This window comes from Candoia aspera, chromosome 2, assembly GCF_035149785.1.
Source record: "Candoia aspera isolate rCanAsp1 chromosome 2, rCanAsp1.hap2, whole genome shotgun sequence".
NCBI lineage: Eukaryota > Metazoa > Chordata > Lepidosauria > Squamata > Boidae > Candoia > Candoia aspera.
Window position 1 is genome coordinate 18,026,283 of NC_086154.1, and position 19,450 is coordinate 18,045,732.

Consider the following 19,450-nt stretch of genomic DNA (forward strand, 5'->3'; position numbering starts at 1 on the left):
TTGCTCCAGTTTAATGCGCTCTTACTGAGAGGTGCCTGCTGAAGATGGCCTTTCTGGTCCCCATGAGACCTAGGTAATACAGTCCATGATCAAAGAACTCAAACTCTTTTCATTGGCCCTCTCATCAAATCCTATTCTCTCTTCTTATACTGTGAGAACTAGAAGGACTGACAAAAAATAAATTTGCACTTCCTGCTCCTTCACCCTCCTGCCCAGGGCCTCCTAGTCTCTGGAAATCCATTCAGATCTCTTCTGGCCGTGTCATTCATCCCCTCATGAATGGTTTGGAAGAAATACTTCTTGATGAGTTTGAAGAGTCTCGGCACCCTATCTGTCACATCCTGGATGTGGACACCTGGAAGATAACACACCAAACTTCCCAGAACTTCATACCATGTCTGCATACTGCAGCCTTGGTTCCTCTTAGCAGGGAATCACCTGTTGTTACCACATATCTCTTTTTCCTAAAAATTGTTCTTTTTTGTTTTTTGACCCATGGAGGCCCAGGTGTCTTCCACCCATTTCTGGGAGGCTGGGATTGCTGAAGTTTGCTCAGGGGGCTGAGGATTATCTTCTTCAGCAGTAGTTCTTGACCTTGGCAACTCTAAGATGTGTGGATTTCAACTCCCAGAATTCCTCAGCCAGCAATTCTGGGAGTTGAAGTCCACACATCTTAGAGTTGCCAAGGTTGAGAAACACTGTTCTAGATCAAGAGCTTGATATCAACTCTGGACCTAAACACCTCCTGATCTTCTTACTCCTGTGGGTCATGTGCTTCACTTGTTTTCCATTTCATGTTTTCTGCCACTCACTCTTTTGCCGCCCCTTAGGAGTGCCACTTGTTCTGCTGAAGAAATTTCTCACCTTCCCTGGCATATTGCAGTATAGAAACTCACTCCCTAAGTCTTTTACTTTCTCCAGTAAGGACACAAACTTTCACTTCTAGCAGGTAGAGCTTGGGTTCTTTTCAAGCAAGAGAACAAACATTACACCGTGCAAATCGCTGGGAAGCTTCTTTTGCTCTCCAAACTGCTTGGAGTTTATTGGAATCTCCCTCTGCCCAACTCTAATTTGCTCTCCTAATTTGCTTGCTCAGTGATCAAACAGAAAAAAAAATGACATTCATGTCATCCTTCCAGAATATGCATGTCTACAGTATACTGTAGCAGGCTTACTGCTGAATTTATGTCTATTTGCATCCAACATACTGTAGTTATGAAGAATTTCTCAAATATAGCATCACTGTGGCTTTAAGCATGATGCAACAGTTGTGTGTGCTTCAAAGGAAGGCTGTGGAGGAGGAGGAGGAGGCGGTGGAGGCTCTCCAAAATGTAAGAGATGACAGCAATTCTGCAGAAACTGAGGAGTGGGTGAGGAAATAGGAAACAAGTGATGAAACGTTTAAGAACTATCAGGGGCTGATAGCAATGAGGATTTAAGAGGGAACAGTGGTGAGAGATGAATCATGTAGAACTGAGCACACGATAGCACAGAATTTGAAGAACTTTGGCCATTGGCTGCCCTGCCAAGATTAGAATTTGAATCATTCCCTTGCTGATCGTGACATTTTAAAATCTGAACTCCAACACTTGAAAAGTTGATCGTTCTTATCCTATCCCCTCACTTGCTTCCCCCTCTCAAATAATTTTACCTAGCTCAGATTCTGATACTGCCAGACTCCCCGATCGAAGGTTTGCAGAACCCCCTATCGGAGCGCCTTCCATCATTCTCTTACCGGCGTGAACAGACTTTGTGTCGCCGGATGGGAGGGGGTGCCGGATCGGAGTGCGAAATGAATTGTTACGGCTGTGGACTTACTGCATCGGCTACCCCAAGGCCATGCGAGCAAGATACATCAGAGGAGCCACCTGGATTGGAAAGGGGGGCGACATGCTTTAGTGGGAAGAGGGGCAGAGGGCAATTTAGAGAATGTAGGTTTAGATGTAGGTTTGAGCAGGAATGGGGCATTCGCAGCTTTCTTCTTGTGCTGGTCATTTCGCTTCATTAAAACAGTAGAAAGAGCCCGGTCTCCTGACTGTCACTGAATGAATGCTTGAATGTGCCAGTGCTTACAGATACCAAAAAATTTGCTATCTTCTCTGAAATGTCAATGTTGCCACATTGTCAAAGCTCCAACCACAAATCAATTCCAAGGGAATATCTGCAAATACTGAAATGTGGGTGGAGTTGAGGACATCCCAATTTTTAGAATTATTAAGCTTTCCATTCCAAGTTTGGTGTTGAGGGCACAGCTTCATGACTTGCCCTAAGAGACACTCTATTTTATCAGGTGAGAAGATCGGTTAGTTTCATCATACCAAAGTACTCTTGTTTCCTTCTCTCATATTTCAGATCACCACACCACTGATCACAGTTCCCGTCCTTGACCTGCTGAGCTTGGGCCTCGCAACTTGAAGGTCTCATCTGTCCACTTGGTGGAACCCTTTCCTGCTGAAGTGTAACACTGTATTGACTCCTCTCCCCTGGCAGCCCCAGGAGTTCAACTGCAGCCATGGGACCACCTGCTCACCTGCTGACAGGTCCAGTTGGGGCTGAGAAATGGCACAAGGACACACGTACAACAGTACAGGAAGCCTCTACATTGACCAAGCGATGTGGCAAGGAGGCCCTTGAACTTTGGCGTCCTGCCCAAGACCCTGACCAGCCTGAGGAAACACCGTACGAACGCAAGCTGAGGCTTGACACTTGGAAATTCACGTTAGATGTCTCGGCCAGTGGAGAGGTGAAGAGAAAACCCCCGGAGGGGCCAGGGGTGACCCTGTGGAGGAGCAAAATGAAGCCTCCCCCTTGGTTGTGCAAGTTAGCCCTGCCTTGCTCCCGGGACTATAGCAACACAAAGAACAACGAATTTGTGGCCCAGTACTTCAGAGCAACACGCCTGGTAGTAAGTCGCCTGCGCCAAGCTCTTATCGAAATAAATGAGCAGTTCAAGGGGGTAGTGCGCATGCGGCAGCAGCTTGATGCCATGTTGGATAAAATCCGCCAGGGCCTCATGACTAACAAGCAGAGCCAAGGCATCCGAGAGCACCGGGCAGAATCAGAAAAGGTGAGACCAGCGTTCATTTCAAACCTATTTCTTTCCTTGCTAATCAGCACCTTTGACTTGCCTGTAATTTGCAGAGGGAAATTACATGTTAGGGAGTACCAGAGACACATGACTTATTCTTTTTAATTGCATCTACATATACCAGTTTTTTGAACTCTCATCTTCTTTTATAAGGGGATTGAACTCAATGACAGTGTTCACATATCACGATAATCTATATACTACTAAAACTACTGTCTCTGTGCGTTTGTAACCTTCAGCTGGGTGAAAACAGTGCATCATAGACCAACAATTTTTGAAGCAAGGTACCTCAGATGGGCTAACTTACAGAGTGCCAGGACCCATTACTCCCGTGGGAATTAAATTTGTGAAAGTACCGGCTGCTTCAGCGCCGCTGCACTGCCACAGTCAGCGGCGGTCAGGTGATCCTCAGTTCCAACATTCCTTGACAGCTTCCCAGAAGTCAATGGAGAAGCCAGCAGGAAGGTTGCACCTCCTTCCCAGGCCTCCCTGCACTTGCCACGCGCACACGTGCACACACACACTGCACCCTCCTTTCTGGGCCTCTGTGCTGGCATGCACACTGCACCCTCTTTCCCTGGCCTTCCTGTGCTCCCATACACACACGCACAGTACCCTCCTTCCTGGGCCTCCCTGCGCTCACACACACACACACACACACACGCACCAGCACCAGCACCCTCCTTGCTGGCCTTCCTGTGCTCTCATGCACCTGGCGCCCTCTTGCCCCACATGCACCACAGCACCCTCCTGCACCAATTCGTGTGTGGCCTCCCAGGGCCTCCCCCACCCCCCTGCAGCACCCCTGCACTCCTTATGTGCGACTTCCTCCACTTACCCCCCACGGCACCCCCGCAGCAGAGGTATCTGCACATCACATCAAGCAAAACTCAAGGGCAGAATACACATATCCTTTACAACACACAGGCGTGTGTGCATCAGAGAGAAGGGGAATGGCATTTCATGGCACGTACTACATATTTACAACAAATACTAAGAAAAAATAAATATTAAAACTAGAAATTTAAAGTTTTAGCCTTCATGTTTTTCAGTTGCTCTACTGTAAACAACAACTGTTTTTCAGTCAGAGAGAGTAGCTGAAAGCATTTTTCTTTAAAAAGGGGTGTGTGGATTAAGCCATTCCAGGAATTCTGTAAAAATTAGCAGGAATGATAAAAATATTTTAAATAAGCAAGATACATAAATATTCAGCAGTGGATTTCACTGAATTTGATGGCATTTATGGAAAAGCGGTTACAGGTTTATTAGATCATACAGACAATGTCTGTAGGAAGAGTTTGTATGAATTCTGGCAGTATATTTCTGCTATTCAGAATTTAAACTTTAAGTATAATGAACATAATGTTCAAATATGTCACTAAGACTGTGCCCCAAATCCTACATTCCAATCCGCAAATTTAATATATTTTTTCTTCACTGAATGGTTATTATATATGCTTGTAATATTTTATAAGTCACTCAACTACTTTCTCTTTTGGAGGAATAAAGCAGGATTTTTTTAAAAAAAGTTCCAATTCTACAATAGAATTTAATTAGAAACATTAGACAAATTACTACCTTTAACTTTCTGGGGCTTTTTAATGTACACATTTATTTTTAATGCAAATAAATAAACAACATTTTAGAAACAATTTAACACACATATGTCTGTGTGGGAGTCCACACTTGCTATCTCAGTCTCTTCCTCTCACTCCAGTATTATATTTAAAGTGACTGATCAAATATTCTGGATTGTGAGGCCTTGATGAATTCAGATCGTATGCCCATACCACTTTGTACCTCTGTATGTACAGTAGAAGAGAAAATCAGAGGTGCAGAAAAGACAAGTCAAAAGCTGGATGTGAAATATTTTGGATATAATCCAAGAAAGCAGGAGAGGGCATAGTTATAATCAAAGCTGCAATACTATATCAAGTTTAAAATCGAACTGTCATTTAGTTTACAAAGGTCAAATCCATTTTTCCATTTAAAAAATCCAAAGTACAAAAAATGCTAATAATTTAAGCATACTCTTTACAATGATAAACAAGTAATTAAAAGCATTAAGGTCCCTAATTTTCATGATAACTCTGTTTAAGGGAAGGAAGAGAGGGAGGGAGGGAGGGAAGGAAGGATTTCCAATGCTCCCTGCCAGCTGGCCACAAGGAAAGTCAGTGGGGAAGCCAGCAGGAAGTTGGAAGTTGCTCCCATTCCCACTGCTTTTTTGCCTGCCTGTGGTTATTCTGTTTCTCTCTTTAGGTAAGGAAATATCTCTGAAACAATGACCCAAAGGGTCACGGATTGTCTAGAATCATATAATATTGTTTGCTTGATTCTATCTTAGCTCAGCGTATGGATTCAGTCATTGTGAGTTGTAAACTGGGGTTATGACCTAATCCATTGTATGAACCCAGCCCATTTGTTGGACAGACCATGATTAAACTACTCATGGCTCAGAAAATGAACTGAGTCAATGTCACCTTGGAGGATGGTAAGCTCTCAAGTAATCTGTATTAGTACAAGGAAAATATTTGGCTATTTTTTAGAGCATGATGTGCAAAAGTATTATGTTCTTGGCATGGCACATCTAAATAATAATGAACTAACTTGTTCTGATGAACTGGCTATTGGCTTCCTGTCTTGTCTGTTTCCAATATCTGCTAATGGCAATTACGGAACACAGATGTTCCATTTAATCATCTGAGCTATCACTGCCACAAGAGCTAGTTTCCATGGATTTCCTTAATTTTTATAACCTTCTCAATTTGCCATCATTATAATGAGATCCTGTGGCAATGGTGAATATTTACCGAATTAAAATGTGCTTTCTTTTATCTGTCCCAAACCTATTATTTAATTGAATAACCTTTCCTTCACATGATGACGGAATGATGATCTGTCTAACCATACATTTCATAATGGTAAACACTTTATCTTGTATGCCTTTCCAGCTTTCTCCATTATCCTAGGTATCTGCTTCCATAAATAAAACATTGTGGAAGTATAATATACATATATGGAGATAGTGAAAAGGAAAGACCCTCTTAATATTGAAATACGGTAGTGATCACAGTGGTTGTCCATTTCCACTACTTTGTTTTAGGAAGACTTTTGTTCTGATCTTCTAGTTCTGCATCCCGACGCACACAATTCAGTTCACTGTATAACCATTCCTGCTCAAGAAGGTTACGCTCAATGGCTACACATATTTTTTTCAGCAGGCCTGGGAATCGCTTGGTAATAGGGAGCCAGCAAATTGGTTGTATTATAAGATTCTGATGTGTTCTCCTGCAATCTTGTTTATGTCTAATTTTTTAATGGTTATTTAAGACTGTTTTAATTGTTGGCTTTACTGTATGCCATCCAGAGTCACATTTGCAAGATGGGTGGCTATATAAGTTTGATAAATATTTCCATTCTGGCATGTAGATACCTGACAAAGTAGATGCACTCATGAAATGGGAGAAGGAGGAATTTAGGAAACTGAAAGTCAAACTGGAGGGCATGATGGCAACGTCAGGAGAGCATCTTAAGGTAAGGGATGAAGCAGATGAACAGGGAAGGCAAGATCCCATGATCCATCCCTCAGTGGATACCAAGTGGCTATCCTCAGATGAAGAAAATACAGGGAGGCTTTAGATTTGTCCTAGGTTTGTATGTATGACGGGAAGATTAAGGAAATTACTTTTTCAAAATCTGCAATCCTCTGCACCTCAGAGAATGAAAACCGTATCTTGAGAGATGAAATCCTGATCAACTTGCTGATGATTTGTATGGAACTGAGAATCACAGCTGGTGGGACAACACAGTTAAGGTTGTATTCAGCAAAGCACTTAGGGCTGTACAGAACCCCAAAGGGAGGTGACTGTTCCTCGCATGTTGGATCTGTGGCCTTCCAGGGCGGCTACTAAACCACAAGTCTCAGCAGTACCAGCTATCTGTCAGGATTGGAGGTGAATGCAATTTAACTTCTTCAGAGGCTCTCTTATCCTTGGCTTATCTGAGGATAGCCACTTGGTATCCACTTATCTATTGAAGTAACTATTACCAATGTGATGATACTGAGTGAATCGGATTGATACGATCGTGTCATCTTCCTGATCAGCAATGGTGGGAAGCGTGAATGTTAAAATGCTCCATTTGCTGTTTGGCAATGGCCGAGGAGCCATGTCTCTGTTGGACAAGAGAAACTGTCCCTGCAGAAGGCAGTTTACTGAGGACAGAAGCCAAATTGTTGCTGATGTCAGCTAAGCCAGAGGTAGGGCCTCTCCTCATAACTTTTGGTGCTACAGCAAAGTGGAATGGCTTAGATCAGGGTTCCTCAACCATGGCGACTCTAAGCTGTGCAGACTTCAACTAAGCTTTGCTGGCTGGGGAATTCTGGGAGTTGAAGTCCGCACAGCTTAGAGTCGCCAAGGTTGAGGAACCCTGGTTTAGATAATGGCTGAATGAAAGTGGTTGTTTCATCTTTGGCTTCTTCCTTATCAGTGCCCAATTTCTTGCAGTTACTAGGTACATGTAGGGAAACCCTGAATACCCTGTGTGGTGAACGTGGCCGTGTGCTCGACCTGGTGCCACAGCCCCTGCGCATGGTTCTCTTAGGGGCTGGGCGCGATTCCTGGCTTGGCCTAGACCGGCCCTCGTCCCCCTGGGTGGAGCGAAATGAAACACCAATTCCAGACCCAGTAGGAGCATTCACACCAGGTAAGAGAAAGAACAAAAGTTATTATAACTTTTGGGGGATGTACAGAAGGAGACTCTTAGAGACATGGGTTGATATGACTTAGTAGTTATCAATTACTGATAAAAAAAGATTAAATGCACTTCATATATTAGCAGTTGCTTATCTTTCCCAACCATATCAGTGGCATTTCATTTGTAAGAAACAAACTGTACAGATGGGTTTGAAGCTGCTATCTATTGAAGAAAAGGCTTCTACAGCATAGTTTGGATACACACTGCAGACAAATTTGTCTGCCTATCCCTTCATAAAGTGGGGGAATTTATAAGCTTTTGGCTTGCTTTGTTTTAGAATTTTTCAGAAGTTGTGAAGGCAACTAATGTATTCAGACCTCCATAAAAACTCATATCAGAATCTTCAAATGCTGTAGCTGCTGCAGCATCTCATACAAGGCAAAGGGACTGTGACAGATTGGGCAGAGGCTCAAAAAGGAGTATCTCTAGACAAAAACAACCAGCAGATGGGAAAGGTTTGCTTAGCTGATTGTGCATACAGCCCATGAAAAGGAAATTCAGAAGTTTCAAGGAGATTAGCGAGATTAACGAACTAATTAATAAAGAAGGGCTGGAGGGTTTCTATCTCAATTCTCAAGATTCTGTGCTCTAACCCTTAATTCTTGGCATTAAAACTCATTAAAAAACATTGGGATGAATCTTGTTTCTGCAGTTAAGGAGCTTGGTGTCTGTTCAGACACTGAAAAGATGAACGTCCCTCAAAGTCAACACAGGATGCTTTTAGATAACTGCGTCCCCTCACATATCAGGCAGCAGGCTAGAGAACGTGTTCTCATAAGTGGATCATCCTACGAGGAAGAAACCCCAGCATTGCTGTCTCTCCTCCTCCACTTTTAAACCTGTATTGGTATTTGCCTCTCCCCAAATTCACAAAGAAGACAAGAAGAAAGAGGGGCAAAGATAAAATCAAAATGAGATACAGTGAGGAAGAATATATTTCCGTTTTTATTGATATTCTCTTCTCAAAGCAGCTTCCCACATAGATGTATTATATTACATTATGGATTCTCTCATCCTTAATTGGATTAATCTAGTTGGCCCAACAGTTGTTGGCATATTCAAGATTCTAGAGTTCTTTGTCCCGAGAAAGAACTGCAAGTAGAATTAGGAACTTGCAAATGGTAAAGAGGTCAATCCAGAGCAATGTTTCTCAACCTTGGCAGGTTGAAGATGGGTGGACTTCAACTCCCAGAATTCCCCAGTCAGCATGGCTGACTGGGGAATTCTGGGAGTTGGTCCACACATCTTCAAGTTGCCAAGGTTGAGAAACGCTGATCCAGAGACTTAGCCCAACATATAACTTTTAGTCCAATTCTATGATTCAGAGGTAAAAACACTATAGTGATGTAACGCTACAGTGACGTAGGAGAAACTTCAATTAAACAGTAGATTATTTCATGAGTGGCCTGTCATTGCCTATTCCACTGACAAAGAAAAGGAATGCAAGCTGGTTTGCATCATAAGCCATGTTAAACAAACAAAACAGGTCTGAGAAGAGCTCTTATTTCCTCTCCCTTTCGTTACTGCTATTCTCCAGAGTGTGCAGGAGCTCTAGAAGATGCCCGGCGTCTGACTGTTCTCACCAAGGATATGATGTTTGAAATACAAAAGACTATCAATGAGGCACAGGACACCCGTAATACTGTGCACACTGCCATTGAGAATAGATTGCAAGGCAAGAGGGAAGAGACTCTCAGTCATAAGGTAATGGGAGATGTAATGCCCTGATAGGTTTGCTGTAGCATATGTGAAGTCAGTCAGTCAGTCAGTCAATCAACGTACTGATCTGTTCAAAAAGAAGAAATACAGCAAATGTAATTTAATTAGTTTAATTAATTAATTTTTATCCCGCCTTTATTATTTGTATAAATAACTCAAGGCGGCAAACATACCTTAATACTCCTCCCTCCTCCTATTTTCCCCACAACAGCAACCCTGTGAGGTGAGCTGGGCTGAGAGAGAGCGACTGGCCCAAGGTCACCCAGCTGGCTTTCAGGCCTAAGGCAGGACTAGAACTCACAGACTCCTGCTTTCTAGCCCAGCACCTTAACCACTGGACCAAACTGGCTCTCTGAAATTCTGAGACAACAAATAAAAATCTTAATAAAACTAAATGATTACAAAATTGAAGTGTCCAATGTAAAGCCAGGCTACATACACATAGAACAATACACTGCTTTTTTCATATCCTGTTCTGTTGCTTACAGAGCATTACAGGTCATTACAGGTAGTCCTCACTTAACAACCACAATTGGGGCCAGAATTTTGGTTGCTAAGCAAGGCAGACATTAAGTGAATCCGACCCGATTTTACAACCTTTTTTGCAGCAGGTCTTAAGCAGATCACCATGGGTGTTAAGCGAATCTTGTGCTTCCCCATTGATTTTGCTTGCCAGAAGCCAGCTAGGAAGGTCAAAAATGGCGATCACGTGGCCACAGGATGCTGTGACGGTCATAAATGTGAACTGGTTGCCAAGCCCCCAAATCATGATCATCTGACTGCAGGGATGCTGCAACAGTCATAAATGTGAGGACAGGTTGTAAGTCGGTTTTTCTAGCACTGTTGTAAGTCTGAACTGTCACTAATTGAATGGTTGTTAAATGAGGACTGCCTGTAGTTTTTTGTCTTTCTCTAGAACAGAATCAAGGATGTGCACTCCTCTCCCCTGTAATTTTCTGAAGCTTGCTGCCAAAGAATACAGCATAATTTTTAAAATAATCTGCTGGTGGGTGGAAAGAAGTCTAACCAGGCAGATTAACCTTTGGAGTCCTTGGTGCTCTCTGAGCCTTGTTGTTTTCTTGCAGACATTTCATTGCCAGACTAGGCAACATCTTCAGTGTGAAAAAAATTAGAGATTTAAAATTTAAAGATTTAGGGGTTTTTTTCCCCACACTGAAGATGTTGCCTAGTCTGGCAATGAAGCATCTGCAAGAAAACAACAAGGCTCAGAGAGCACCAGGGACTCCACAGTTCAACCCTGAGCTACAAGTATTCTCTTAGATTAACCTTTGCCTACCCCACTACCCAATTCACACAATGTCTTAAACAGACTAAGGACTGGATAGTTTGTGATTTACAGTCTCAAGTGGCAGCACCCAGGCTGAACCCAGAAGCTAAGCAGAGTTGGCCCCAGTCAATAGTTAGAAGGGACCTTCTGGCATTTCCAGGACTGAAGACTAGACTGGGAAGTTGAAAAAAACATTCCTAAAGAAGGTAATGGCAAAGCATTTCCATAACAATGTTGGCTTCAATTTTTTAGTCTTTGGTTTAGTTGTTGTGGGGACCCAGCCTTTGTTTTCTATTATGTATGAACCAGATCATATATCAAGCCATATTTACTCAGCCATAACATGATAAGTGAATACAGAAAATGTGGTTTAATTCAGATTTAGAGTTTAGTGTTGTATGAATTGAACCCATCCAAATCTCTCTTTCCTAGGCATTTTTTAATGGAAAATTTCCATTAGTACTAAGGGGGACCTATATTTTGGTTCTGGTGATATGCAGTAACAAGTAAGATTCCTACAAAATAATTGCTTTTGATCTGGACCAGTGTTTTTCAAACTTGGCGAATTTAAGCTGTGTGGACTTCAGCTCCCAGAATTCCCCAGCCAGCATATTACCAAGTTTGAAAAACAATGATCGAGACTCTTAACCAAGGAACTTTTTATCCTCTCCTGTTCTTCTCAAACCTTGTATCTAGATGAGTAATGCATACTAAGGTCCCCCTTATCCCAGGATATAGGGCTTAAGATGTCAAAATTATATTTGGAAATTTAGCATGTCAGATCAGCCAAGTTCACTGATTCCTTTGTTCTCTCTCTCTCTCTCTCCCTCTCTCTGGCAGGAAAAATTAGACATAACCCTGGGAGGAACACGCAGTACTTTGCACCGCTGCCAACGTTTCAAGCATGAGCTGTGCATCACTCGTGGACTGACAACGGTGAGCAATTAAGGACTGGGAGCTTCCTGTGCTGTAATTCTCTCCCTCGGCCCATTCCAACTCTGATTCGCTGGAGTTTGATTAGAGAGTTGCTTTTTTCTCCATCAGAATCCACCTTTTATTCAAATCCATGTCTACAGGGCCCTGAAAGTATGACGTACCTGCAGACACGGGAAAAGCTGACACGACCAATGGTGCAGGTGTATCAGAGACATGTGGGAACACAACTGCCTGAAGCTTCACAGCTCAATCAGGTAAGGGGATAGTAGAGTCTTTGTGTAGGGTGAGGTTATCAGGATCCTGGCACAGTATAGACCAGAATTCCCAGGACCATGCTGGCTGTGGAATTCTGGGAGTTGAAGTCCACACATCTTCAAACTGCCAAAGTTGAGAAACACTAGTATAGACTACTGGTGAAAGTATTTTTTGTTGTTTATTCGTTTAGTCGCTTCCGACTCTTCGTGACTTCATGGACCAGCCCACGCCAGAGCTTCCTGTCGGTGGTCAACACCCCCAGCTCCCCCAGGGACGAATCCGTCACCTCTAGAATATCATCCATCCACCTTGCCCTTGGTCGGCCCCTCTTCCTTTTGCCCTCCACTCTCCCTAGCATCATCATCTTCTCCAGGGTGTCCTGTCTTCTCATTATGTGGCCAAAGTATTTCAGTTTTGCCTTTAATATCATTCCCTCAAGTGAGCAGTCTGGCTTTATTTCCTGGAGGATGAACTGGTTTGATCTTCTTGCAGTCCAAGGCACTCTCAGAATTTTCCTCCAACACCACAGTTCAAAAGCATCGATCTTCCTTCTCTCAGCCTTCCTTATGGTCCAGCTCTCGCAGCCATATGTTACTACGGGGAACACCATTGCTTTAACTATGCGGACCTTTGTTGTCAGTGTGATGTCTCTGCTCTTAACTATTTTATCGAGATTGGTCATTGCTCTTCTCCCAGGGATTAAGCGTCTTCTGATTTCCTGACTGCAGTCAGCATCTGCAGTAATCTTCGCACCTAGAAATACAGTCTTTCACTGCTTCTACATTTTCTCCCTCTATTTGCCAGTTATCCATCAAGCTGGTTGCCATAATCTTGGTTTTTTTTAGGTTTAGCTGCAAGCCAGCTTTTGCACTTTCTTCTTTCACCTACATCATAAGGCTCCTCAGTTCCTCTTCGCTTTCAGCCATCAAAGTGGTATCATCTGCATATCTGAGATTGTTAATGTTTCTTCCAGCGATTTTAACTCCAGCCTTCGATTCCTCAAGCCCAGCATGTTGCATGATGTGTTCTCCATACAAGTTGAATAGGTAGGGTGAGAGTATACAGCCCTGCCGTACTCCTTTCCCAATCTTAAACCAGTCCGTTGTTCCGTGGTCTGTTCTTACTGTTGCTGCTTGGTCGTTATACAGATTCTTCAGGAGGCAGACAAGATGACTTGGTATCCCCATACCACTAAGAACTTGCCACAATTTGTTATGGTCCACACAGTCAAAGGCTTTAGAATAGTCAATAAAACAGAAATAGATGTTCTCCTGAAACTCCCTGGCTTTTTCCATTATCCAGCGGATATTGGCAATTTGGTCCCTAGTTCCTCTGCCTTTTCTAAACCCAGCTTGTACATCTGGCAATTCTCGCTCCATGAATTGCTGAAGTCTACCTTGCAGGATCTTGAGCATTACCTTACTAGCATGTGAAATGAGTGCCACTGTTTGATAGTTTGAACATTCTTTAGTGTTTCCCTTTTTTGGTATGGGGATATAAGTTGATTTTTTCCAATCTGATGGCCATTCTTGTGTTTTCCAAATTTGCTGGCATATAGCATGCATTACCTTGACTGCATCATCTTGCAAGATTTTGAACAGTTCAGCTGGGATGCCGTCGTCTCCTGCTGCCTTGTTATTAGCGATGCTTCTTAAGGCCCATTCAACCTCACTCTTCAGGATGTCTGGCTCTAGCTCACTGACCACACCGTCAAAGCTATCCCCGATATTGTTATCCTTCCTATACAGGTTTTCTGTATATTCTTGCCACCTTTTCTTGATCTCTTCTTCTTCTGTTAGGTCCTTGCCATCTTTGTTTTTGATCATACCCATTTTTGCCTGGAATTTACCTCCAATGTTTCTAATTTTCTGGAAGTGGCCTCTTGTCCTTCCTATTCTATTGTCTTCTTCCACTTCCGCGCATTGCTTGTTTAAAAATAATTCCTTATCTCTTCTGGCTAACCTCTGGAATTTTGCATTTAATTGGGCATATCTCCCCCTATCACTGTTGCCTTTTGCTTTCCTTCTTTCTTGGGCTACTTCTAGTGTCTCAGCAGACAGCCATTTTGCCTTCTTGGTTTTCTCTTTTTTGGGATGTATTTTGTTGCCACCTCCTGAACAATGTTGCGGACTTCTGTCCATAGTTCTTCCGGGACCCTATCTACTAAGTCCATTCCCTTAAATCTATTCTTCACCTCCACTGCATATTCCTTAGGAATATTAGTGAGCTCATATCTAGCTGATCTGTGGGTCTTCCCTAATCTCTTTAGTCTGATCCTAAATTGTGCAAGAAGAAGCTCATGATCCGAACTACAGTCAGCTCCAGGTCTTGTTTTTACCGACTGTATAGATGTTCGCCACTTTTGGCTGCAAAGGATGTAGTCAATCTGATTTCGGTGTTGTCCATCTGGTGAAGTCCATGTATAAGGCCGTCTCTTAGGTTGCTGGAAGAGGGTGTTTGTTATGCACATTGAGTTGTCTTGGCAAAATTCTATCAGCCTGTGTCCTGCTTCGTTTTGTTCTCCCAGGCCATGCTTACCTGTCATTCCAGGTGTCATTTGACTGCCCACCTTAGCATTCCAGTCTCCCGTGATGAAAATAACATCTCTTTTAGGCGTGTTGTCCAGTAGGTGCTGCAGATCCTCATAGAACTGCTCTACTTCAGCTTCTTCAGCATCTGTGGTTGGGGCGTATATTTGGATCACTGTGATGTTAGATGGCTTGCCCTGAATTCGAATTGAGATCATTCTATCGTTTTTTGGATTGTATCCAAGCACTGCTTTAGCCACTTTACTATTAATTATGAAGGCTACTCCATTTCTTCTGTGGTCCTCTTGTCCACAGTAGTAGATCTGGTGGTCATTTGATGTGAAGTGGCCCATTCCAGTCCATTTCAGTTCACTGACGCCCAAAATGTCTATCTTTAATCTTGACATCTCACCAATAACCACATCCAATTTGCCCTGGCTCATAGATCTTACATTCCAGGTTCCAATGGTGTGTTGATCCTTAGAACATCGGATTCGCTGTTCACCACCAGCACCGTCGGCTGCTAGCCGTCCTTTCGGCTTTGAGCTAGCTGCGTCATCACGTCTGGGGCTAGTTGAACTCATCCTCTGTTCCTCCCCAGTAGCATTTTGACCATCTTCCGACCTGGGGGTCTCATCTTCCGATGGTATACCGACATATCTCTGGTTGTACTGATCCATTTAGTTTTCATGGCAAGAATACTGGGGTGGGTTGCCATTACCCTCCCCAGGGATCGCATTTAGTCTGACCTCTCTGTCATGACCTTCCCGTCTTGGGTGTCACTTCATGGTTTAGCTCATGGCATCATTGAGGTGCTCAAGCTCCAGCACCACAGCAAGGGAACGATCCTTTGCTGAAGGGTGAAAGTATAGCGGGACCAAATAATGTTCTGTCAACTTGGGCTTGAGTTGTTAAAATTAGAAGGCTAAAAACAGTCTTATACCGAAACTGCAGCGTTTAGCCCATTGTCATCTGCAGTGACTGGCAGTGGTGCTCTAGGGCAGGGTGGGCCTCTCAGCCCCATTTCTGCAGTCCCCAGAAATTTCTTAAGGTTGAACTGCTGAAATGCAGCAGCAGCGGCAATTTTAACAGCACAGTTATTTATTTTTCTTCTTCTATAAAATAAGATTGAAGCCTCTGGGAGATTTTATGTTCCTTTTGTACATGAACAGTCCTTACTTTCCCCCAAAGAGTTGAACATTTCAACCCCATTCCCTCCAGTAACCTTACTATGTCACCACCATGCCCCCCTACAGCCAAAGCCAAAGAAGTGCACGCCCCTCCCCAAAAAAGTTGCCAAGCCTTGCTCCGACGCATTAAGTGAAAGGCCTTATCCAGCATTGTATCTAAAATCCTTTTTTAAAGAGCAGGAAGTACCTGGAGTTGGACTCAGAACCTAACATGGATGACACATTAATTTTATCAGTGAGTTAGAAAACGGCCTGAAAGAATTGCCCTATTGACAATTTTTCCATAAATTTTATAGCCTATTGCTGCCTGCTCTTTCTGGCACCGATTCTCAGAAAAAGGCATTTTCCCCACACACATCCAACCTAAGATATTTTACCTGAAGATATCTGGCAGTAAACCTCAGATATTAGACATATAGGGTGTCAAAGGCCAAAGCTAGGAAGAAAATCTGACAGGTTGCCTGTTTCCCGTAACAATGAATTAAAGGTCCGTCTGGCATTTGAAATTGGATTTCAAAAGAAAAGGACTACTGGTTTCCTAATATGTTAATGCTGATGACTATAAGTCTCAGTGGGAATGCAGCACATTGAACTCAGTAGAACTTACATCTGAAGAAAATTACGTAAGATTGGGATTCAAGAGTGGTAAATATATTTCAGGCAGTGGATACCAACTTTGTGACTTAGACTGTGTATCAAATTATTAAGTTCTGGACTGGAACAAAGGCCAGTTCTTAAATAGTTGCCCATTACCATCTACACAACTTATGACTTCCTGAGAACTTTAATGCAGTCTACATATTTTGGTATAGGCAGAAAATACAGGAAGTTTCTCAAGACATTAGTAATAGCTCAACATGGCTGTTGAGCTGCCTTAGGCCTGTGTAAACCTGATCCAGTCAAAAAGCTCAAGAGAGTCATTTGTATGTTCTCAGTGATCAGAACATAAGTTTGCAACAGAGCTTATACATGCATACTCAGATTGAAGTCTGATTTTCAACAGCGCTTACTCCACGTAAGTATATACAAGACTGAGCCTTAAAAGCAGCCTTTTGCAGGTGTGCCTAGAATGTTCTACTCTAGTCAGTGGGACTTGTAGTGTTTGTGCCATAAAACGCTAAACTGAATTAACTGTACAGGTAGTCCTTGACTTATGACCACAATTGGGACTGGAACTCTAGTCACTAAGTGAGGTGGTCATTAAGTGACTCACCCCTGATTTTCTGACCTTTTTAGCAGCAGTCGTTAAGTGGATCACCATGATCGTTAAGTGAATCACATGGTCATTAAGCAAATCTGGCTCTCCCCATTGACTTTGCTTGTTGGAAGTTGGCTGTGAAGATCGCAAATGCTGATCATGTGATCATGTTGTAAATACATGCCGGCCACCAAGCGCCTGAATTTTGATCACGTGACCACAGGGATGCTGCAATGGTCATAAATGTGAAGACTGTCATAAGTCATTTTTTTCAGTGCTATTATAACTTCGTATGGTTGCTAAATGAACAGTCGTAAGTCAAGGACTACCTGTACACCTCACTATGATGCAAGTTTACCCTGTGAATACAAAACTGATTTGTAAAGACGTCCTCTCAGGCTTGCAAACCCTTGCTTACTTTTTTTCTCTACTCTTGCTTCTTTTACCCAGTCCTCTGTACACTTAGATCGCTACATAGAAGATACCGCTCTTAACATCCAACATCTAAAAGCCACCCGGAAATACTTGCGTGACTGTATTCACGACAAGCAGACAGGCTATGATGTTGATGGTAGCATCAAACGGCTGCGGCAGCGCCGCATGCACCCACGCACCAACATGAACGAGGTTTTTGAATTGGTCTATACCTAGGAAGCATGGCAAATTGAACAGTGCTAAAATAAAGAGCTGGACACCTTATGGTAGTCAAAGATAATTTCTTTCTAGTTGGGGAGGGGGAAATATTTGGCTGTGATTATAGAATGGAATACCAAATTCAAAATATACTAGCTTAGTCAGATCCCTAAGCTTCTCAGCTTTAGGTTGCTGTTATAGGATAACGTAAGTCTGTGGCCTTCATGATACTTGAAGACTCAAGAATTTGAAGGGGAACATGGCTACTTGATGTAGAGTGTGGTGTAGAAGTTAAGGTAGTGGACCTTAGAGGTTAAAATAGTGGGAAGATTCAGGTTCAAATCCACCTTTAGCTATGGAAACTCCCTGGATGACTTTGGGCTCCTCAGTCTTTCTCAGTTTAACCTGCCTCACAGGATTGTTGTTGTGAGGAAACCTGGAGGAGGAAGCACTATGCATGCTGTCTAGCTCCTACAACAAAGGCAGGAAATAAATCAGTCAAACAAAAGTCACTGTTTTCTCCTATTGTAAACCTAATTGCTAAGTCCAGATCTGTGCGTAGTGGCACAACTTTTGTGTTAAACACTGAGCACGTAATACACAGAAGCAAGAGGACTGGATGGGACCATTTAAACCATTGAGTCAATGTATTGTATTTGAGGTTCTTAATGCTCTTCTACAAGAGACCAATTTCTTCTCTCCAAATTTAGGAATTGATTTTGATTTCCTAAGTAACTGCCTGAAAGAAGACTAGAGATCCAAGTGCACCAATGAGAGATCCTGTTCTTAATAGGTGCATTCTTGTATCTCCATATTACAATACTTAAGGCCTATAAGGAGAACTCTACCTGGATATTGTAACCTGTGGTTTCAGAGTCTTTTCTTCACTGAGTGGAGGTTTTTTGACCTGATATACTGCTGCCCCACCAGATGTGAGAATGAGAAATCAAACTGTCCTGTTAATTAACAGCCTTGAGAACATTTTCAGGCACCATACTAAAGGAACAGGTTTCTATTCCTTTAGTATTTTTGTGATATGATCTGTATTACAGTATATATTCAAGCCCAGTGTCAGCATATGGCTTCCTGATAGGTGCTAGCACACTAGCTTTTCAGCAGGGCCTCTATTTACCAGCTGCCCTGGCCCTGTTTTTAATAATACGGTACCACATAGCTACCATTATAGTGACCGCTGGGAGGCAGGCACTATATGAACAGTTTGGGTCCTATTGGGGACTTGTCCAATGTAGGTAGCTAAATGTTATTCTATGGGATTCAAACCCCCTACCAGAAATTGAACTCATGGGCTTTTACATTTCAGATGATTATGGACAATGCATTAGCTTTTAGGTGCTATCTACTGTAGGTTCTGGCACTCAGTGGTTGCAGGGAAGTATATATAGAAGCTATCAGAATGGTATATTCAGTGCATCTTCCCTTAAACTCTCAGAGCAGAGAAAGAAGGATATTAAATTATCTCTGTATATGTGGGTTTTACATAACTTCCAACAGATAGCTACAATTGTTTCCATGATGCTTCTGCTCTTGCAATAGTTTAACTTACTGAAAGAAATTATATGGTGGTTCTTAGTGACTTAGTGTTGCCAGGCTTCATTGGGAGACCTGTGTGAGAAAGAGCTCACCAGAGGACATTTTTAAAGCTTAAAACTGCGCTAAGACTTTTGGGCCCACCGATACACAATTTTAAGCCTTTAAAGCTTAAAACTGATTAAGGGTTTGGGACTCCCTTTATCAGTGGGTTCCTTCCTACAAAAGAGTTAGAGGAGCAGAACTTTTTTTCAGCGTCCTTCAGTTTTTTTCTCTGGAGAAGTTCCTCAACTCTTCTCACTGTCACTCATG

The 19,450-nt window shown here is 42.7% G+C and overlaps 1 protein-coding gene across 1 annotated transcript; it reads left to right on the forward strand.

The window, feature by feature from the left end:
- The first annotated feature begins 2,512 nt into the window (after positions 1-2,512).
- On the forward strand, positions 2,513-17,608 carry TEKTL1 (tektin like 1). Its single transcript, XM_063296405.1, has 7 exons — positions 2,513-3,067; positions 6,518-6,622; positions 7,594-7,792; positions 9,381-9,547; positions 11,691-11,786; positions 11,927-12,040; positions 17,408-17,608. The coding sequence occupies exons 1-7, from the start codon at positions 2,513-2,515 to the stop codon at positions 17,606-17,608; spliced, it is 1,437 nt and encodes a 478-aa protein (XP_063152475.1).
- The last annotated feature ends 1,842 nt before the right edge of the window (positions 17,609-19,450 follow it).

Bases quoted from the DNA above. Each gene is read 5' to 3' on its own strand.
- TEKTL1 (XM_063296405.1), top strand. From the start codon at position 2,513: ATGGGACCACCTGCTCACCTGCTGACAGGTCCAGTTGGGGCTGAGAAA. The intron at 3,068-6,517 runs GTGAGACCAGCG...TCTGGCATGTAG, and splicing joins ACCGGGCAGAATCAGAAAAG to ATACCTGACAAAGTAGATGC. The intron at 11,787-11,926 runs GTGAGCAATTAA...CCATGTCTACAG, and splicing joins TCACTCGTGGACTGACAACG to GGCCCTGAAAGTATGACGTA.